We start from the raw sequence: 22,463 nt of genomic DNA, 5'->3' as shown, positions 1-22,463 counted from the left end.
GCAAGAAGGCCGCAGTGGGCTCCTTCCTGCTGCTCCTGCACCTGGGGAAGGGGACGGAGGCCATGGACCCTCCAGCAGTCAAGCCCAGAGGGAGGCCCCACCTGCAGAGGCAATGTTTGAATGTACGAAGCCTTCAGAGGACTGCACCCCGCCCCACCCCGCTGTCTCAATCTGGGGCCGCTTTCGGCTTCCCTGGGGGGAGCAGGGGTCTCTTCAAGCTTTGCATGCGCCCCGCCAGAAAGCAGCGCTCTTGCCAGCCTCTGGAAGCCAAGCAGCCCAGGGCTCTTTCTAACTGCCCCCCCCCTCCATCCTCTAGGCTCCTGGCTTAAAAGCGCAAGGCATGACTCTTAAAACAGTGCAACTCACTTCAAATGCTTTGACCTTTCATTTTATGATTGCTTGTCACGCAATGTTCTTGGAAAGCTTGCTCTCATATATGATCTGTTCCATTTTTTTTCCATTTCCCTTTTTTGCATGCTGTACCTCCTGTTTCTTCCCTTCCTCCAAACTCTGTTCCCGTGTGTAGACACAACGGCGGCGACAGAACCGGCAGTTCACGGTTGGTATTGCATTCCTGTTCTCTCTTTTCACTCTGCTGAGCTAAGGGGCAAGGCAAGCCTGGGAGAAAAGGAGGGCGAGGAGCGGGGAGGGGCCGAGAGGAATTTGTGGCAGGGGAAAACCACCTTCCCAAAAGGACTGGTCTCAGACCCTCTCCTGACTTTTAAGGCCTGAAAGGGGGTCCGGGTTGGTCTCTTCTGCAGGCCCTTAATTGCATTCCACACGACCATCTCCCCTCCTCGGCAGAAGCATCAGGATGTCAGAGCAGAAAAGACACCAGGGATCCACTTTTATTTTTAATATCCTCTCTGCATGTCTCGGTGATTTCCTGAAGTCTGCCAGAGAAGTGTGAAAGTTTCATATCCCCATGACAGTGACATAACCTGAATCTTTCAACAGCAGGCTGGCTCTCACGTGCTGCCATCCCTGGATCTGGAACGATAAACCAGACACCTCTCTTTCTCTTTCCGCTGCCGCATTGATCCTTGGACAGCTTCCTCACCCGGGTGTCAATTTTCAAAGTGGGATGACTATTGGGGTCTTAGCCAGAGAGAAAAATATATTGGGGAAATGACCTTTATGTCATTAAGATGACTGTGCTTCAGTTAAGATAAGCCTCCCTATATTTATGGCTTAAAATGCTCCCCTTCTGTCTTAAGAGACACTTAGCTTGGCGGGTCATTAGAATAACTGCCAGGAAGAATAAAAGAGAACGTAGGTGGTTTATGTACAGGTTAAGAATCCTGATCAGACCTGGGAGTTTGTGCATCAGCTGGTCCAGCAGAATTTCATTGTTGACTTCATCAGAAGCTGCCTTTATACAGGTGGCTGGTCAGAGGAGGGTTGCTGTACTCCTCTAAGTAGTGCATTTGCTATTAGAGATCTTGAAATTTAGCTTTGGTCTATAGCAAAGCTATGCTCTGCTTCTAAATGATGGCTTGTCCCCAATTTTATTTTACCGGGAAAGATGCATGTTCCGTGCATCTTGATCATTCAGTTCAAAGATTGAAAATTCATGATGATTGCCTAGAGTCTTAAACAACATGTCCCTTCAGTCTTTGCAATTAGCTAGCCCTGCTTTGTATTAGGAAACTGCAAGCTAGCCTGGAAGGAGATGTCAAGCTTGGAGTCCTTGCACAGTCACAAGCAGCATAAGCTTGACCTCCCCCCACCCCACCCCAGATCCATGAAGCCTTGTCTAGTCCTTCCCAGGGGAAGACAAGCAGTCTGGTGGGATTCTTGTAACTTAGGTGCTAGACAATGAAGTTACTGACTTTTCCTTATCCAGGAGTGCCTCTGATTGTTTGCATCTGACAGTTTGAGTGGAAATCCAGGAAAGTACCAAATTATCTACTGGTGGACCAAAGTTTTTCAAAGTTTATCCACAGAAAACAAAATTCCATAAAAGTCTGCAACTGTCTCTTGTGACCATCTTGGCATTATGGAGAAAGTGCGATGTTTCATTGCCCATTCCTTTTGGAGTTATTTTAGCCTGCCCAATAACTGCCTGCTGCTTCTTCTAGAGAAAGCCATTATTTCTTGAAGAGTTGCCATTACGGACAGCAGCACAAATTGTGCAGTGTGATTGCCTCTCATTTGACGGTGCCTCATAATGTAAGCCACAGTGAGGTCCAGATTAGTTGGGAAGCCTAGGAACCAGACATCTGGGGCCCATTTCTATGCTTCCACCGTCAAAAGAGGAGTTCTTTTCAGCAGCGGCAAAGAAATATTTTAGATAAAGTTAAAGAAGAGAATAAAACAAGTTAGATCTGAAAATCACAGTATTGAGATTTTCAGTGTGTGTCGTGAATCATTCTGGATAGCAAGATAGGAGGCATATAAATTCAATAAATAAATAGATGGATCCATGATTGTGGGCTTGTCAGCTGGAAAGCTGGCAGCCCGGGTTAAGAGACCTGAGCGCCATGCAAAGGGATGAGCTCCCATCCTCGCCCCAGCAAGGATCCTGGAATTCTTCTGTTTTGGCTTTAAATAATATCTTGGTTTGCAGTCATTTACATTGTTTGAAAGCCTCTTTGGGAGACTTTTATCCTGGAAAGTAAATCGTCGCCCTAGAAAACAAACGTCAGATCCAAGGAAAAGGAGCAGGAAGGCTCCCTTTGTTTTGAGGTAGAGTCAGTTGTTTTTAAGTCTCATTGGCCAAAGTTCCATCACTCCAATTTGTATATGTATTTATCCTGCGCTTTCTGCCTTAAAAGGGGGAGGGGGATTCCTTGAGACCCTCTTTAGCAAGGTGTCTCTTTCCCCCCTGCAGCTCCTCTCCGTCTCCTTCCAAGCTTGCATTGCCGGAGTGTGTCTGAAGTGGATCGGGTGTTTCTCGTGTGTGATGGCCAGTTTGTTCTGACCAGTGTCCAAATAAAGCATCAGCATGTCTGTGGATGGGGAGAAATGCATGACAGGCATGGCCCTGCCCTGGAACTAGGGGGCTCCTCCCAAAGCGGGCCCCGCTTGATACCAGTCCCAGAAGGCGCCTGTTCCAGGGTATCTGAAACGGAGCAGGCTGCTTGGCCCTGCCCCTCCCTCCCTCCCTCCCTCTTTGGGGAACCTGTCCCAGAGAAGAGATGAGTTTGTGGAGTGCATGCAGAACTGCAGCCCCCCGCCCCACCCCACCCAGACCCTCCCTCACAACACAGGACTGACCCACAGCAATGCATGGCAAGTTTAAAGCACGGAGGCTTCCCTTCTTCCTCTACCTAATGCCAACGATTTTAAGCTTCCAGATTTCTGTATGTGTCTCTGCCCCTTCCCGTCTGGCTGCCTTGCCAGGACTCTGGTCAAAGCATGTTCCCGGCAGCTGGTGCTCTGGCCTCGGCTGCCCTTCTGAACTCTCCTCTCTGCTTAACTCTCCCTTGTCTTCCAGATGCCCTTTTGGATAAATTCATTCCCCCAGACCAGTTGAACGAGGAGAAAGGCTTGTTTTTCCCAGAACATACTTAGTATTCCTAGAAAGGTCCGGTGACACTTTCTCCCTCTGGAATGTTTTTCTTCTTTCTGCACATGGCGCTCATGTGCCCTTTATCCTCAGCTCCCCCCCTCCCCGTGCCTGCATGAGAACTGGAGAGCCCTTTTAAAACCCAATCTGCATTTCAATGACGCCATTGACAAAGAGAGGAAATAGACCCAGAGCTCTCCAGAGCTCCCTGTGGCGAGGCCAGGTGTAGTCTTCCCCCAGGCAGGCAGGCAGGCATCTGTGCAGCCCCCCCCCCTCCATAAAAGTGGAGAAACCCTGTTAGGGGTGCTGGAGGGGTGCTGGAGGGCCATGCGATCCTCTCCCTCAATCACGCCCATTAATTATGGCCTTTAGGAGGTCCTCCCAGCGTCCTCCTGTCCTGACCTCCAGAACCTATAAATCCACTCCCTTTAAAATTTAGTGTTCCAGCAGACCTTCCCCCACCCACTCAGTCAGCACAAGTTATATAAAAAAATGTACAGAACTCCGTAAGGGAGTGAAGAAACTCCATGTCATCCATTCTCCAAGCTGATGGAGCCAACTAAGGAGCAGAAGACAGGGAAATGAAGTTCATGCTGCAAATTGTGTTTGGGCTTGTGTAAAAAAATCTAAAATACCACAAATTGGCATCTTTTTTGCAGAAAAGAGTCTTGAACACAACCCATTAAAATTCAGCAGTTACAACAGGCCATAATAACGTCATAGACCATCCTTTAGAAAAAGTCCTTATTAAAAAAAGGTAGGGCGAGGAAAGATGAAAAATGCTCTGTCCAATCAAACATAGAAACTTTGCAGCAAGATCAAGCATCACCAATCAGACAGGAAGATGCCGTGTTTCTGCACCTTGATGACTTCTGCACCTTGATGTGTGGACTGCAACTCCTAGAATTCCCAAGCCAGCACATAGCTGGCTGGCTGGGGAATTCTAGCAGTTGCAGTCCACACATTTTAAAGTCATCAAGGTGGAGACACAGTGCTCTAGACCGAAGGCTGAATCCAGACTTAGTCAAGTTCATAAGCTGGCAAATTGAGATGAGTGTAAACTGAAACAATCCACAGTGGCCTTTTACAGGCATCGGTCATTCTTGGTTGAGGTGGTTACATATTGACGTTTTTTATAGACAAGAACTTCCAGAGCAGCTTAGAAGGCAATGGCTTAGGACTGGTTTCCTGCACTTCCCTTGGGGATGTTCACCCAGAAATGAAGGTGACATTTTGCCTTATTCTGTCTAGGGCCACCTGGGGGTGGGGATTAAGTGGAGCTACAGCTCTGCAGTGGCTTAGATACATAATGCCAAGCACCCACTTTGCCTGAGCATGACTCAATCCAAAGAAGAAGGAGCTATTGTTGCAATGTGGAGGCCCAGCATCTTAGACTCTTGATGGGTTGTGCGGGTCTATCATCTGGGAGTCCTCCTGATTTCGTGGCTTGGTTTGAAGAGCACGTGGAGAACGTCGCGGGGAGCTTTGGTAGAGCCTCACTCAGCTGGTTCACCAACTGTGGTCTTACCTGAAAAGGGAGATGCCCTTCTGATCTCCAGGTTAGGGTGATGGAACTCACTCTGCGTGAGGCCGCCCTTGAAGGCGCCCTCCCCATCAAAAAAAACCCTTCAGCTAGTCCAAGGTGCTTCTTAGTGGTCAGTCACACTAGTTGGGTTACACCTCCACTGTCGTAGGCTTTTGAGTGCAATTCCAGGTGCCAGTCACTACCTAGAAAGCCCTGTGTGGCTCGGGGAAGGAATGTCTGCTAGGAGCCCCCACCAAGCAGGTGGTAGAGCAGGAGGGAGCCCCCCCCCCGGCCGGTCTTCTCCACAGCAGCTCCTCTCCTTCAGACCCCCATCCTGTTGGCCATCTGGAATCAGGTGGAGATTTGGCTCTCCAGCTGGCCTTCAGGAATTAAGTAGCAACAGAGGTACCATACGCAGTAAATTTAATTCACTGCTTTTAGTACCTGTTTAAATCGGGACATAGATTACTTCTTTAATTGATCATTACACTGCTTTGCATTGCATTGCATCTTATACAGTTATAAGCTGCCCCAAAGTCCTGGTTTTAAATCTCAGAAGTCATTTTCTATTTATCATTTTTCAGTGATCACTTGATTTCTGCCAATCAAACCCTCCAGCCCCACAACATTTGCATTTTTCCCATCAAAGCTAATTTGTATTCAGGCTAAGCAGGGGCACCTTCATGTTCAAACCTATGGCTTGTCTCCTGGCAGTGTCCCATCAAGGCCACTTTTTTATTGAGATGTTATCCAGCTGTTTTATATCCTGTCTGGAAACTTGAATAACTGTATTTGCATTATTTAATAGCTCTGCAGACTTATGCCATAAGCACATTTCAGGATAATATTTTCTTAATTTTTGTTTTAAATTTTTAAAGGAAGGAAAATTGATTGCTGCTCTCAGATCAATTCTGGAAGCAAGAGGAATGAGGTTGGGCAAACATGGGTCTGCAAAAGGAAAACCACTCTCTCATTTCAGTCCAAACACTCCAGGGTTGCCCTCCCTGTTCGGCTGATTTTTCACTTTCAATCCATATGGTGAAAGGACCATCAGCAGTGGTTTTAAGTATTCCATTTCCTTTGCTTTGTAAAAGATGCAGCTTTGCCCCCTTTAATGGTCAGGGGAAAAAATCTGACAGTGAAAACAAACTGAAACTAATGTGATCTTAAGTTAGTTTGCTTCAAATCTGTAGATTTAAATAGTTCATTAATCTTAAAGCTTTCTCCTCTTAAACAAGGGATTGATCAAGTCTAGTTGCTGTTGATGCTTAGCTCACCCAAACTGAGTCTCATGCCAGAAGGTAGTTAGAAGCCAGAACCAGTAGGATGCACAGCACTGGGGTTACTGGTTGTAATGGGCCATCTAAGAGCCAAGTTTGCCCAACCCGTGCAGATGGACTGAAACCTACCTGTGCTCAGTGCGCCTCTGCTCTCGCCAGTGAAATCGGCCCTGTGAAGGCAGAAACACTTGAGTCTTCAGTGCTCTGTTCTCTTTGTACTGAACTCCTTATTAAGAGTCTGCCAGTTTCTGTCTACGTTGTGCTGAGCAAAGAGCTCCTCGGCCCTTCCAGGAGCTTCAGCATTGTAAGGGCTAACAATAGTCTTCAGCAGGAAGGGAGGTCTGCTCATTTCACAGCGGTGCCGGAGGCTGAAGTTATAAAGATCTTTTTCCAAACACCAGAATTGTAAGGTAGCCTGATTTCACCAGTCAGGGAAATGGTTGTGGAGGGCCTCTTGTCAGTTGCGGCTGATGCATCTTCTTAGAGTTTGGGGTTACCATCCTAGAGCGCTTCACAATCACAGTTTAGAGTGACCGTCTATAAAGCTGCTCTCCAAGATGACAGCTGAATGTTGAGGTCAACGGGAGTTCCTGAATGTGAATGCTGTCCACAGTGCAGAAAGCCGCAAGAAGTCGAGGATCTCCTTGCTTGTCCCAAAGGAGGATCATTTGGCTGTAAACAAGGCTACAGAGGCAGGTGAACCAGTGGCGGAATAGATAGCCGCCCTCCTTTAGTCTTCCCACAACGTTCAGTGGCCGGGAGGAGGCCTCTGTTGAAGTTAACTCTGCAATTCAGCAACTGCAACTTGAATGGCCAGCAAAGCACCCAAATAAAAAATGAGTTAATCAGCTGACAGCCCACATTGTGCGGAAGAGATGGCGCTGCCTTAGCCAGCCAGCCTCCGTTCAAGGGGGAAGGTCTCCTCGGTCCAACTTGAACATGGCAGAGGTGGGAACTGGAAGGAAACAGAAAAGAGTCGCCTGTCATTTGTCAGCTCAAAACATGCCCTCAAAATGTTCCTCTTTCTCTGAGGCAAGAGAGGCCGAGGTGGAGGTGACTGACTCCGTCATCCACCTTCTCTTCTCCCAGGGTTTTTCTTCTCCTGGCCTCGACTCTGTCCCCAGACAAATGCATCGTCTGAGGGGAGATTGACAGGCCTTGGTGCTCATCTTCCTTCCATAACCTTGAGCTGAAATGCACCCCCATCAAACGGCCATTTTAAAACTAGCGAAGGGACACCCGTCTAAACAGGCATACTTCAGGTTTTCATAGCAAGGTAGTTTCAGGAAAGCTGAAGGAAATTTCTGACCACCACCCCGTCCCCAACAAAAAAATATGCACATACTTTATCAACTTTGAGATGACTTTCTAAGCAACAGACCCTCAGTGATTTTTCCAAAACATTTCCCATAAAAACACCAACGCATCCCAACTATAAACCTGTTGTTTTGAAAATACATCCCAGCAGAGCTCCGTATTGCTAAGAGAATAATATTCCTAGCCTGGCCACAAGACTGACATGTATACAGAAACCTGGAAAAAAAATGCCACGTTTGTTAAGCATCTAAATGGGGCGGTTCCCCTTTATCCTGGGAAATTTTGCAGTAAACCAGTTGGGGAAATACTTTGTGCATGTACTTATGGGTGAGTGGCTTTGAATGTTCCCCTTTACGTTTTGTGCTTTTCAAATAGAGCAGACCAAGATTTTTTTTTCCTGACACTGTACTGGTCTTCTTGTAGATTTAAAAGACGCAAGAGATCTGCCTGCATGTGTGTTTATATATGTATATGTACACACACACATACGTATCTCTGATGGAAATTGTTCGAGGAGCCTCCTTGGCAGGCAGACTCGAGTCAGATGGCAAATTACTTCTCGGGGACTGTTGTCCTCCTCTGTTCTTAAGTGTTTTGTTTTTCTTGCCCTGTGGAACCCAGAGAAAAATGAGTTTGTTTTTATTTGTAAGGCTTTACTCAGTTGCCCAATACTGCCGAAGAGCTGGACTATGGGGATCAATCAGGTAAGGGCTGGCCTCCGTGTGGCTGTCTGCATCTGCTCCACGCCTTCTTTGCATTTGGCCGCTTCTCCCGGCACCCCGCGGTTGTGACCCTCCGCAGCATCAAGGGCCTCTGGAGTCGGAGGAACCGTCTTCCCCCCCACCCCACCCCAAGCCGACCTTTCCCTTTTCCCGGTTGCCAGAAGCCGAGCAGCCTCGGTTGCCCAAGATGGGGGGGGGGCATCAGCCACCGTGGCCAGAAGGTTTAAGAGGTGGGGCAAATTGGGAGTGGTGCTCTGAGCTTCGTTGCTGAGGGGAGGGGGGATTCTAATTCCTAATTGGAAGACCTTTCCCTTGAAATGTGGATTATTTTGTCAAAGGCATAAGAGGGAGGGAGCCTGAGCACAGCCTCCTGGATGCTGCATGGGGGGGGGGGCTTGGCATGGCCGCCTGTCCCATTAGTGGAACAGAAGAGGGGGGTTCCTTGCCTGCACATTAATTGCTCCCCGACTTTATTCCTTTACAGCAAGTGGCCCGTCTGCCAGGAAAGGGGGCGGGCGAGAAGAACGCCCCTCCCACCTTAACGCCTGCCCTTTGCTTTGCACAGGAGGCTGCCCTGAGTCTGTAGTTCAGAGGGCGGGAGCCCCTCCCCCCCCCAGGCAGCCTGTTCTGCTTTGTGCTTTATCTTCTAATCAGCAGCTGCCAGCCCAGGTTAAGAAGGCCTCCCCTCTCTCCTGCCTGGTAGATGATCCTCCTTCCCTCCTTTTCCAGTTCCTGTAGAGACTAAGGGGGCTCCTGTTTATGCAGCCCCAGAGCTTCCTTCCCTTTCCGCAGGTTGTAGAGCATGGCACAATCAAAAGGGACCTGTGTAGTTTGATTAACTAATCAAAAACTGATTAGCACCTTTGTTCATAGGGGATGCTGATTAATCAATTACTATTGATTGCAAGCATGGCTTTGGAAAAGAGATGTCTGGAGAAGCAGCCAATAAAAATTGAGCACCTGTCATAGTGATTTAATTTATTAAAACAAAATACATTATTTTTTATGAAGCTATCTTGAAATGGGTCACTGAAGGGGAACATATTGATTGGGGAAGGATGAACTCCTTGAATTTCACTCGCTTAAATTAGAGACCAAATTCAATTATATTACAAGACAATCTCTGGCTTTAAATAGCCCATCGCTAAATTAGAGAAGGTGAGGGGATAAACTGGGCTGATGAATAATATCAGGGAGCCACGAGGGTCCGCATCCCCTTTCCGGATTGTTATCGTGGGAATAAGCATTCCTTAGTTGTCACCATAAATGAGGGCCGTCCATCAAGCTTTGATCCACACGAGAGAGCAAGACTTTCCTCTGGAGACCAGAGTGCCACAGCCATGCTGAGCTGCAGAAGTTCCTTCTCCAAGCCATCTAGATGATCTCTGGAAGCCCATCTCTGAATTCCAGGGGGACGGAGAGATTGAATTAGGTCTCTTTTTGTCAGGCTGCTGAAGAAACCCAGAGAACCCCTGGTGCAAATTTTGATTGGATACCAGCTTCGTTAATCTGTTGCAGGAAGGTAGAGGTTGCCATCCCTCTCAATTCCCACAGGGGTTCCCGAGGGCCATCAAGGCAGAATCGGAGATCTGCAGCTGTTAGAGCAGGGGTCTTCAAACTTGGCCCTTTTATGACTTGTGGACTTCAGCTCCCAGAATTCCTCAGCCAGCACAGACCCCTGCATTAGAGGAAGTGAAGAATATAGATTTGGCGTTGCCTGAAGCAAGGCTGACCCTTCTTTAGTTGGGTGGAGTTGGTGCTGTGAAGGTGAAGCGGTTTGTGTTTGGGTCACGCTGGAAGGGAAAACGCCAGAGCTGCAGTTGGGGTGTGCCTTGGCCCCTCCGTTCTCTCCAGATTCTGAGGTGGCGAGTCCTCCCTGTCTCAATTGCAGCCTTTCCTGGAAAGTCTGATTCGCCACCGCTTCCATTATGCAAGGCAGATTTTGCTGGGGGACAAAAGAAAGCCACCTTTGGGCATTTCCGGTGGTGGTGACTGCAGTTCAGAGGTGAAGGTGATGGGAAAACCAAAGTGATTCTGCAGGGGTGAAGGAGGCCGCTGCCCCATCCTCTGAGCATGGCTCCTGGCCTTGCCCGTTTCTGATGCTGATGGATGGCCCTGCAGCCTGGACAGAGAGAGGCCAGAGGGGAGGGGACGCATGTGCAATAGAATGGCACTTTGGAACCTTCCTTTACAACGGGAGCTGCTAAAACTTCTGTAAGAGGGAGCCTTAAATCTAAATTTGCCACAATTAACAGCCATGCTGAGCCCACTCGGTAACCATCCATCAGCCCTTTGCTTTTACAGCATAAATGCGGTTGGGAGGAACTTCAGGCCGATTGGTCTGGTGCTGCCCCTCCTGTTCCCTAAAGAGAACCCTTTAATACCTGGGTCTACATAACTTAGTAGGAGGAAATGAGACCCTGCGGAGCACAAGAGGTAGATCACAGCAATAAAACATCCCGGCTTCCTTAAGTGCTCGGCTTCTATTGTGCCCTGGGTATTCAAAACAGCAACGGCAATGGCCGAGCTGTGCGCAGCTTATGGGGAGCAAGAGGGAGGAAAGATGGTTGGAAGCTCTCGATGCACTTTGCACCCAGTTTGCGGGCAACCTTGTTCTTCCTCTCTCTGCTCAGAAAGTGACCCGGCCGATGCTGGTGTGCTCACGGGCACCCTGCGGTCCCGGCCTGCTCTTAATAGCTCTGATTAGGAGAACCTTCTCTTGTCCCCTGTGATCATAAAGCAAGGAGATCCTGTCCTCCATTTTCTTTGCGCTGAGAATGTGGCTAGCTCCAGCTTCATTCTGAGAAGGAGAAAGCTCTTGAGCGTTGGGGGATGCCAAAGGAGGTCTGGGCAGTTGGGCAGGCAGGAGAAAGTGGTCGCGGAGGGAAAGCAGCATTCATTCAGCTGCAGTTGCTTTTTTTCCTCAAGTGGTTTGCATAACAGTTCCTCCATCCCATTCCTCTAGCAAGAAGGTGATTCTTTGCAACCTGTCATTCGGCTGTGCACAAACAACGTTGATTTCTTAAAGTTGACGTATTTTCAGATGATTTCACCAGTGGCAATGGGCCTTCTGTAAAGCAGCTCTGAGCACACTCTCGCCCATCCTTATTTGCCGAATTTTGTGGGCTAAATTTTGGGAGTAGAATGTGAAGAAAATGGAATGGCTAAGCTGAAATCTTAGAAGAGCTAACATGTTTCTGAGATCTCAGCTTAAATTCTGGGTGTAAATGAGATAACTCATGGTTCGTATTATTGCTAAACTTCCAAAGTTTGGAAATGTGTAGTTAAGATTGTACAAATTTGTGCCTGGGTCATTATACAATTATGTCAGTTTTTGAAATGCAGTGGGGTTTGTGAGTGTCTGTGTGAAAACAACAAATATTCTCTTAAAAAAACTTTCAATTTGTAATGGTAAGCCTATCACTAAAATGTTGTCAATTAACCTTTTCATTAGGCCAGATCACAATGGTGGGATCGTTGGTGCCTGCCCTCTGAGCTTATTTGCTTGCAGACTTTTCATTACCCAACTAGGGATCACCATCAATGCTAGTGAGTGTGGGGGTTTTCACTTCGCACTCTTTATACACACACCCTCCTTTGCACTGATGATGTTCCCTAGTTAGGTAAAGAAACACCAGCAAGCAAACAGCTGTGCTCAGAGAGCACCAAAGACCCCACAGTTCAACCTTGAGTGACGGAGAATGTCTCCTATGGAAATCACAATTGTATTGGCAGAAGACAGTTCTCCGTATATGCTTTTTCTCTGCACTAGACATTCCAATAATACAGAAGATAAAATTAGTGTACTAAGCCAAGCCAAGATTTTAAACAATCCTCAGTTAAATAGGAGAACAATTTTCATAGTCCCAAAGCAGTGGTTGAGTTGATGCTGTCCAGTTTTGAGGACCATCTCTCAGTTTTGGACAAGGCTCTTCTGAGCTGCAGCTCAGGACCAGACATCATCATCACCGCCGATGGTCCAGCTACTAAGTCAGAGGTCTTGGAGGAAGCTTGCAGAGGGGGTTCTCTGGGGTCCTCGTGGCTTGCCCCCCCAAAATCAACGTCTGATGCTGAGGATAGATTTGTTTTCTGCCCATTGCACAGTAGTTGCTTAAGTTGCATGATTTGGGGGTTGGTGAATGGCATAGACTGCTGCCCCACAGAGTAGGCGCCCCCCCTCCAGAGCATGGGGTTCCCTTCCCTCTGCTGATTGCCATTTTACCCCTGGGCAGAGAGCACTGGGCACAGTCTAACTCAGTTCCCCATACTTCCTCCTGGGAGGCACCTGGACAGAAATGCTAGCAGGCTAAGGTGTATATTAACATCTTAATGAAAAAGCCGTGCATGGATCTACGTTTACTGCTCTGTCTGACAAGAAGGAATTAAATGTCAGAAGGATTTGTAGCATCTGTAATTGAATTGGTGCTGAGAAAAGCAAACCTTAAGGAAGAAAGAATAACACATTAGGATTAGCAAGAAACGTGGCATTTTCTCAGAATTTGCCAGTGAAAGTTTCCCCGCTCAGCTTTGAACTGGCACCTCTCTGCTTCTGTCTTCCTCTTAAGAGAGGAGGTTAACTGGGACAGCCCTTTTCAGCTGCCACTTATTTTTAAGGTCAAATAATAGTTTTCACACGGGACACTCGGGAATTTTCCCCAATTGTTCAGTGGAGGCACTTTTGATTTCATCAGTCAGGGACGGTCCCCTCTTAAGATGGAACGGCTTCCATTTTGTGCTTTGTTAGACATATCAACAGGCAGCTGGACAGCCAGGGGGAGACTCCAAGTGCCAAATTGCCTGGTTGATCAGCAGATAAATCTTCTTTGACACTCAAAATACCCCCAACAAATAGTGAAATAGAAATAGCCCAATTCAATTTTGTGTGTGCGCGCTCATGGGTACACACACAAACATAAACACACTGCCAGAAAGAGGCTCACTCCAGTTTTAATTTTTGATCCAACTGGATCATCAGTGATTGGTTTTTAAACTGTCCATAAATCTTCTGAGTTTGCATTTTCCATTTAAAAGGTGGGCTTCGGCATGTAGAATTCCCCCCCCCCCACGCACACACACACACACACAGCCGGGCCATGCCTGCCTGTGAATCCACCCAGGTAGATGTTTCCCAGGCTTGGATGTGCCCCAGGGGCTTTAAGCTGGCCAGGGTCTCGGTGAGGAACTCAGTTACAGGCCTTGAAGCCTGTCCTCATCCATAAACCCTCACTCACAAATGAGGGTTAAGAAATTGAATTGGGAGAAGCTGATGTTTGCGGTTGGAGCCTTAAGTTCCCCATTAACATAAACTGAACTGTTTTGAAAGGGAAAAAAAACAAAGTCCAGCTGCCTTTTGGAAAAAGCACCTTTGGGACCAACTGCCACTTGGCTCTGGGCACTCGGCAGAGGCGGCAACCCCCAGCAAAGCACAGAGTCTCCCCCCCCAAAAAAAAGCAGCCAAGGGGGACCCAATTGTTCTGTCCCAGCAGGTCCTCCTATCTCCCACCTGAGCCAAAGCTCACAGGTAGAATTGGGGGAGGGGGGAATGCCTGGCCAAAGTGAGGAGGATGGACATGACACAACTTTAGATGTTGCTTATTAAATTAGAACCAAGAGCAGAGCAGCGTGAACCTGCCGTAAGCCATTCCCACTATAGGTTAGGGGAGGATAACTAAAACCAACCTTTCTGCAACTCTTACTCACCCTGGAGGCAGCACTCTGGACTCTGGGACAGAGGACCACGGCCAGTGGTGTCAAATGAGATAGATGTGACTAAAATCATGCCAATGGTTCGTTAAGGCATGTGAAAATGAGACTTGCAGAGCTGACGGTCTTAAGTGCCCTGCTCAAGACAGGGCTTCTCTTCCCTTGCCCCGGGTGGAAGGCGGGTGGTTGGCCCACGGCAGGGGCAGCCTTGTTCCCTCCGGGGCCCTCCAGGTGGGGGTGGCTGCTGCCCTCACCTGTCTCCTCCTCTCTGCCCTGGTGGCAACCAGGATTTTGCTCTTCCTATTCCAGGGAGACAGTTTGCCTGGGCAGCATCTAACGGGGTCTCCAGAGGACTCTTAATTGGAATTATATTTTTTAAAATTAAACTTCCTTTTACAGCAGTTTTTGGCCAGGAGTTATTTACTTGGCTCTTTGAGTGTTTAATCGTGGTGCAGATTTGATGCTATCCATGGGGATCGTAAATCCTTTCCCCCAACTGAAAGCCTTGTATCTGCCCTCTCTCCTTCTCCAAGAAGCCCCATTACCTGGAGCTGTCATGGAGCTGCACAGTTGATCGATAAACTTCAAATATTATTAGAGAGCGAGGCCTCCGCCAGAAGAGCCACTGGGGGAGAGATCAATCTTTCTTAAAAATGGGTTAAAATTTGCACAACCGGCTCTTCCTGGCGAAACGCATTTCTCTCTGGCACGGGGGGAGGCAGGGGGGTGCTTTATTGGCCAGGCGCTTCTTGTCGTGAAAGATTTAAATGGCAAATCCTTCACATTGGACTTCACAAATCATGTAAAGTTAAAAGAATTTTACCATTTCAGTTGCTGCTGTGCTTAAATTGTAAGGGACGGCCAGTAAATCATTTTAATGGAGGTGTCACGGTTAAACTCAATCAAAAAAATAATAATATAAAAAAAGAGGTGGGGAACAGCGACCATGGCTGATCTTCCTTTCCAAAATGTTAATGTATTAATCAACAGGAGAATAATTGTCTTTTGCTCCCTTATAAATCTCGGTTGCCATTAGAGCTGCACGGAGGGCTGCTAAAGCTGAGTCCCTAAATTAAAATTGTTTACATTGCTATACATTAATTTTACGTGGCCATTGCTCACTCGGGGTTCACTGCAGTTTCTCCCCAGCTCAGCGAGTCATTCCTTTTCTGACAGAAAGCATTGTGGGGGGTGTAGAAGAGAGCGAGCAGCTCGTAAAAGCAAATTAATTGCAGGGGAAGATGTTAAAAAATAAAAAAGCAATAGGCAATGATTGCTTTTCGTCTTCAGTTCAGAAGAGGTTGACGGCGTGTTTTGAAATCTCCCAGAATGGGGAGTGGGGCAGAGAGAGGCTCAGGGTTGACCCACCCACAATTCCACCCATCCACCCACCGACCCCCTTGGACAGGGGAGAAGGAAGCAGATCCTGCCCCCCTATTGCTGCTTCAGAGAAATTTGGCCTTCATTTGAGGGGGGGTTCTTGTGGGACAGCAGCTAAAAGTTATGGATTCCCTATATCGGAAGGTTGCCCCCCAAAATGTGTCCATGCTTCCAGTTGCTTCCCCTTCTGCTGGCATCTCCTGGTTCCCACCACCCAGATGCGTTCCAGTAGTGCCCAGCAGCCCTGTGCCACTTCCCGGCGGCCCATTTGGGGCTCTCTTGGTCTAAAACAGGGGTGTCCAACCTTGGCAAAAATTTAAGTCTTGTGGACTTGAATTCCCAACTCTGGGAGCTGAAGTCCACAAGTCCTAAGGTTGCCAAAATTGGACGCCCCTGGTCTAAAATAAGTCACGCCTCTGCGAGGAAGGGTGGTTGAGCTTGCCAGGGACCATCCTGACCATCTTCTAATTGTGGCAGATTCTCGAGCAGGAGAAGAGAGCGCCATCACGGCGGTGGACCATGCGGTGATCGGAGGAGTCGTGGCTGTGGTGGTCTTCGCGATGCTGTGTCTCCTGATCATCCTGGGGCGGTACTTTGCAAGACACAAAGGTCAGTGCAAGGGGAACGCTTGCCGACAAAGGTGGGATCAAGGCAGAAGGGATCTTGGGCACCCCCTGTCCTCTCCCTGCCGGTTTAATGGGCTTGGGGGAGGATCATGTTTTCGGCTTCTTCCCTGCTTTTCCACCCGTCAAAGAAAGCTCTTCCCAGGACTGGACAGAAGTCCTTGTAGCCAGAAGCAAAAAGCGGTAGGAGGTCCTCCCTCTCAGGATGCCTGAAGCAACTATGCCATTGGTCTATTGATAGGGCCAGTCCAATTTTTCTGGGGACCTTTTAACTAATGAAGGATCATGGAGGCTACAAAACCAGCTGGCTTGGAGGTCTCACTCTGATTGGATGAGCAGATGTTGCCCTGCATATTAGATATTCCTCAAAATGTGTGCAGGAGCTTCACGGGGCTAAGAGCTTTTCAAAATGCTTTCCCTTCCCCCAAAGATAGTTCATACAGTCCCATCTTGGAGCCAAGTCTGTAGAGGAACCAAAAGTTCTTGCGTGAGGAATAAGATGGGAAGCAGGTCTAGGAGGAACAGAGCCAGAGAGCCGAGCCGGAGTCCAGCGCCAGCTGAGCCTCGGTTTCAGGGTCCCTGAGGCCTCTCTCCTTGCTGCAGGTACATACTTCACCCATGAAGCCAAAGGAGCTGACGATGCAGCGGATGCCGACACGGCGATCATCAACGCCGAGGGGGGACAGAACAACTCTGAGGAGAAGAAGGAATACTTCATTTAGAGCCGCCTTGTTCCAGGAGGGGCCCAACGGCGGGGCTGAGGGAGCTCCCGGCCCTTCCAAGAAGATAAAGACAATGACGTTGGAAGTTGCTACCAGCTTACGGCTTTTTTAATTTGTCTCTTTGTGTGTCTTTCTTTCTTTCTTTCTTTCTTTCTTTCTTTCTTTCTTTCTTTCTTTCTTTCTTTCTTTCTTTCTTCCTTTTTCTTTTTCTTTTCTAAATTTATGGCTGGCAAAATGTGTGGGAGTTGAGGAGTCCCAACGTAAAAAGTGTTCTTTGTAAAGTACACTGCTGTGTGACACTTCTGTATCATTGGGTTGTTAATTCTCTGGCCAAGTTCAGCTTGGATTTAGTTTAGTTCCATCATTTACAGAAAATTCTGTGCCTTGTTTTATTTTTTATTTCATTGGAGGGAGGGGAGGGGGAGAGAACCTGCAGTTTCATACAGTTCTTACTTTTTATTTTTTTTTTCTTCCGAGCCTTTCTTGGAATTGTCTGCTGGGATCCCTTGGAAAGAGATTTGGGCTGGTTGGTTGTTATTTTTTGTTTTTTTTAAATCTCAGTTTGGTTCCGTTACTTTTCTCTTCTTCTACTATTTCTTCTCTCTTTTTTTCGTTTTTGTTTGAGATTCTGGGTTCTATTTTGTTGTTGTTGTTTGAAACTACGTCATCAAAGGAGAACCAGCACACCTTAGATTTCATTGTTTGAAACTGAGTGTACCCATCATCCATCCTAATCCCTCGTTGTGAGAGCCTGGACCGGTAGGCTTGGTAGGAGGAGGGGCAGCCGCCCACCCAGTTTCCAGGGCAGCGAAGACGAGCACCTGGGCTCCTTCTGCTTCGGACCAAGCCCGGAGGGTGCTCACCTGGGCCCCTGCAAGCAAAGTGTGTGCCTAGGGGCCAAACCTCCTTTCCTTCCGTGCTTTTCCCCACTCCGGGAGTCTGGTCAGCCTGCAGATGCCTTGTCCAAGATCTTGCCCAAAACGGTTGCAATGGACGGGGGCAGATCCTTCCGGGACAGCAGGCAAAGCTGAGTCGTACGAGGGGGAGGAAAGGTTGAGTTTGGCTCCGATTATCTTGGTTCCCAAAGGTCCCGTCGGTGGCTCCCAATTTGGCCTAGCATTGCTGCAATATGCTGGAGACAGAAAACTCTGTGAATCGGCCAGCTTGTCCCCTTTTGCTTTTTTTATAAAAAATTTTCCTCCCTGTTTTCATTCTGCTTATTCTTTCGGCCTCGTTTTATCCCATCTTCCCTTTTGTACTTGGCAACAGAGCTCGCAGAGGTGTGATCTCGGCCCACAGACCCGGCACGTGACCCATATTGGGCACCCTGAGCCACCGAGGCAGAGGTTGGGTGAAGCCTGCCAGGCCTCCGGACGTGGTTGTTGGACAAAAGGTGGAGGTGGAAGAGAAGCGGGCCTCGCTCCCTGGCTGGACGGCCCCTGCACCTCTGTCCCCCAGAGGTCAGCGCAGCGGCCGGCGCAGAAGCTTTTCATTTACTTAATCCAAAACGTTCGGGCTGAGCGAGACAGAGAGAGAGAGAGAGAGAGAGGGGTTATTTTCCTTTCCCCTGACTACTGCTTCCGAATGGAGTCTTGGTTCCCTTCCCCAGGCTTAACCTCCACCTACCCATAATTTCTCAATCTTTGCCTGGTGGCGGTAATAGCGAGGAGACCACTAGCACTAAGTCTTCTTGGGGGGTGTTGGAAATCTGAAGCTCTGTGAGAGCAGAGCAGTCTTCCTCTCTTCCCCAAGGCTGGAAACGCGGGCACCCCCCTCTTGGAAAGCCCAGGAGGAGGCAGGCAGCATCTCGTAGCTGCAAAGGGGTGAGTCATCGAGGGCAGCGTTTCTCAACCTTAGCAACTTAAGACAAGTGGACTTCAACTCCCAGAATTCCCCAGCCAGCAGTGCTAGCTGAGGAGTTCTGGGAGCTGGAGTCCACCTTGTCTTAAAGTTGCTAAGGTTGAGAAACGTGGGTCTCTCTGGGAAGAATCCACATGGGAAGCACTGGAAGGACATGGACTGATAGATTTGTACGGCTGTCCTGTTATATACTTGCAAAGATTTATGGCGGGGGGGAGGGGGAGAGAAGCTATCATCTCTTTACGTCAACATCTTTTTTTAAAAAAAGAAAGAAAGAAAGGCTTTTGAAAATATTTATTTTTAAATTATTGGCAGAAACATTTAGACGTTAACCTTTTGCTGAAGAATTTGGCACGCGAAACCCGTCCTTTTTAAAAGAACCTTCCCATCCTCCCACCCCACCCCCACCTCGCCATCCTTAAGCCATGAACCCAAACCCGGCCTTTGGCTGCCCCCCGTCCAGTTTTGCACCACGCCATCCTGTTTCTCAGCCTTCGGAACGCTGGAGATCCCCGTCGGGCACCCTGGCAGGCCGGCCACGGACCGCTGCTGAACGAGTTTCGAGAGGGAGGGGGGCTTTTTTTTACCACCACCCATCCCAGGACTGGCACATCCTCTTTGCCGAGCGGCTCATCTTTGTTTTGGAAAGTGTACAGTAGTGCCGTGTTCCCGATGTAACTTTGACTTAATACTGTTGAGATGTCTCAGGTTCACGTGTTTTGATTGGTGTTTCCGTCTCAGGTAGATTGCGAACTTTTTGGATCCCACACCTTGGAAGAGACCGCAAGGAGCAGCCCCACCAGGGAAGGGTGGGCGGTGGTCCTCCGTCGCCTGGAAAGGAGGCTCTCTTGAGGAGGAGGAGGAGGAGGAGGAGGAGGGAGGGGGGTTGTTCCTGCGAGTGTACTGTGCACTGTTTGAAATGTATTGTTAGCTATTGATTTGTGCAGGCTTAGATTCAAAGAGTTAGGAGTTGAGAAAGAACAAACTTGTTTCTTGGGCTTTGGTCATTCGGATGTGGTTTTATTTTTCCCCCTTTTCCTTTTTCTTAAGACAAAACAAAAGGGAAAGTTGAGGAGGAAAACGAAGGGTGTGTAGTTAATGCCAAATAAGCTTGTTCTTGACTCGCCCTTTGACCTGTTTTCATTTTGCCCCCTTAGGCCGATTCTGTTTAAGGTGTCCATGGATGATGTTACAGTGTAAGATAACGCATAACCATCTCTTCCCATTCACATTTTGTATTGGTTCATGTATGCCATTTTTACAAAGAGAAAGAAGTACTATAAAGTATCTGTCTTCTTAATAAAAACAAATTAATGTTACAAAACTAGTTATGACCTCGGTTGGTGCTTATTTCTCACTGCTGACTCCTTGAGGCTCCCGGCCCTGTCCGCCGTGGCTCACTTCCTGAAGCTGAGGGGGTATTAGCCACGGTTTCCTGGACCCCCTTCCAAGTGCCCGTTGCTTGTGAATGGTCATTGGTGGCCGTGCCAACATCAGGACCTTCTTTGAGGCCTTCCACTATCCAGAGGTTCAGGCTGAGGGACTCCCCTGATTTCAACAGCACTAAAAAACCTCATGATTAGCCAAAGTTTGGCCTCTTTGCTTCCTTGATCTGTCTAGGATCCTTTTCTCCCACAGGTCTGCCCATTCAGGGCTCCCACGGTGGCATTCAGGACAGCCTCTGAATTCTGAGCTTTCTTATTGTTCCTCCCTCAAGGGTGTGCTGTAGTATTTTCAAGCTTGCCATTAAATTAATTGTGAAGAAATGCTCTCCAGTGGAGCCGTAGGGGAAATTTCTTGTCTTGTTTCAGAAGAAGGTAAAGGGAGGCCTGATTCCTTCAGGGCGGGCATTGGAGTCTGGGGCAGGTGGCGTTTCCCCCGACATGGGTGATGGCAGGCAGGCGAAGGGGGTCCTCTAATGGCCCCTTCATTCACTGTCCTGTGAAAACCATAAAGGGAAAATTGTACGCAATAGAAGAGAGTTCTTCCTCTGGAGAAATCTTGCTCTTTTCAGCTGAAAAAACAGCCTGCCTTTCTCCACATCTTGTCTTATGTCAAAAGGAAGTTTCATCTGATTACATTTTTTGAGTGTCAGGCTGAAGAGGAAGGGGATCTGGACTTAACCTCTCAGGATTTGGTTCTTTCCCTTGATCTACTATCTGGTTTGAGCACACTAATTCTGTCACAGTCCCTTCCTTCTCATTGGCTGAGCTGTGATAGAAAAGGGGGCAACCAGTTATATTTATTTGGTTAGAAACAGTTGGACTATCTGATCTAAAGCTGGATAGTTGCTAATTCTCTTTCCTTCTTAAGCTAGATCCTTGAGTGACTTGAACTCATGGGAAGAATAGAATAGAGGTGGAAGGGACCTTGGAGGTCTTCTAGTCCAGCCCCCTGCTCAAGCAGGAGAACCTACACCATCTCAGACAAGTGACTGTCTAGCCTCTTCTTTAAAATCTCCAGTGATGGAGCCCCCACGACTTCTGGAGGCAAAGCTGTTCCACTGGTTAATTGTCCTCACTGTCAGGAAGTTTCTCCTTAATTCCAGGTTGCTACTCTATCTGGTCAGTTTCCAACCATTCTTTCTCATCCCTCTGGTGGTCTGGTAAATAACTGACCCCCCTCTGTGGCAGCCCCTCAAATACTGGAATACTGCTATCATGTCTCCCCTGTTCTTTTCTTTAGACTAGCCAAACTGCAGGATGTGTATTCTTATTCCTTTCCTAATTTGTTCCAGATGAGGAGGTGTTCTTGAAGAAATGCTGGCTTGAATTGGATCAAAAGCTATAACTAACTGCTTGGCCTATTTTCCCAGGCAATTCCTATAGAATTGACTTGCCTGTTGGTTAAATGTCACCCCAACATTTGCAGTCTTCTTGAAATGGGTCATCTTTAGGCTTGGGTTTCAGTCGCTCATCCATGTCCCCAGAATATCTGAGTGCATGCTGAGGAGCAGACCTCAACTGTGACACAACTCCTCTGGACTCCAGTCCCAAACATGACATTGTTAACTTGACCACAATGAAAGTCAATATTCATTTGTGCAAACTGGGGCAGCCCTCTTCTGTGGTTGATGTCCAAGCAGTTGACCATTTGCTGTCTGTTGCACAAAGCCTGAGTCTCTGCTTTCCTGCAGCTCCAAGGGTTGAGAAGGGATTCCTGAGTTGGCAAATAGGACAATGAAATAGGCTGATGGCAACATTGTCCAGTGTAAAGTACCAGATGTTTGTGCTAACTGCTAGTCTCCCTTCCCTTGTGGATATCTGTTCATATCAATAAGGAAACTTAGCTGTTTGGCCAAACTTATTGACTCGGGTCCTCAGTAGGGAACAAACCACAAAGCCCTTGGATGCCTCCTTTAGAGGAAGCTGTCCTGACGTGGAGCTTTTCAAACACTTTCCTATTTCTTCAGATTGTGGGCCAGAATTATTTTAAGAGCCTGTGGCTTTACCGTGGCTTATCTCCGGAAGGAAGATGCCCCTCTTTCTGAAGCTAATCTTTAAAGCCACCAAAACAAGAGCCTCAGCCACAGGAGAAGAAATCAAAAGCTTACTGCTCCTCTCTGGAAACTGGCTGCCTTCTCCTTAGTATGCCTGGTTGCTTCATTTTCCCAAACCCGATCACCTTAAATCTTCCTTAAGTGATCTCTCCTCAGGTTAATTAATCTCCAAGCTTAAACTTGCTGTGAGCAGCAGGCAGCCGGTCCTGGAGTCAGCAATGCTACGATTGCATCTCCTAATGCTGTTTATCCTGCATTAGTGTTTACTTAAGGAGAAAATTGATCTGTAATTGATATTTCAATCTTCCAGGGCTGATGTGG

General features: G+C 48.0%; 1 protein-coding gene and 1 long non-coding RNA gene across 4 annotated transcripts in view; one reads left to right on the top strand and one right to left on the bottom strand.

Annotated features, from left to right (window-relative positions):
- The window catches only part of CADM1 (cell adhesion molecule 1), a 189,015-nt gene extending 172,021 nt beyond the window's left edge, over positions 1–16,994 (top strand). The window contains exons 9-12 of one of the 3 annotated variants that reach the window (XM_083368798.1): positions 527–559; positions 8,284–8,337; positions 15,916–16,047; positions 16,665–16,994. In XM_083368798.1, coding sequence (XP_083224924.1) covers positions 527–559; positions 8,284–8,337; positions 15,916–16,047; positions 16,665–16,783 — 338 coding nt within the window. In that variant the 3' untranslated portion in view covers positions 16,784–16,994. The remainder of the gene's footprint in view (positions 1–526; positions 560–8,283; positions 8,338–15,915; positions 16,048–16,664) is intronic. The other 2 variants (XM_083368799.1, XM_083368800.1) reach the window with 2 other exon arrangements.
- A 382-nt stretch (positions 16,995–17,376) lies between these two features.
- Positions 17,377–19,961, bottom strand: LOC310644034. Its single transcript, XR_014493215.1, has 2 exons — positions 18,723–19,961; positions 17,377–18,635 (listed from the first exon to the last, which is right to left on the bottom strand). It is a non-coding gene; the product is annotated as an uncharacterized lncRNA (long non-coding RNA).
- Between the last annotated feature and the right edge of the window lie 2,502 nt (positions 19,962–22,463).

The sequence above is a fragment of the Vipera ursinii genome (assembly GCF_947247035.1).
Source record: "Vipera ursinii genome assembly, chromosome: 8".
NCBI classification, from domain to species: Eukaryota; Metazoa; Chordata; class Lepidosauria; order Squamata; family Viperidae; genus Vipera; species Vipera ursinii.
The sequence above is the reverse complement of the archived record's forward strand: the minus strand, read 5'-3'. Positions and strand labels throughout refer to the sequence as shown.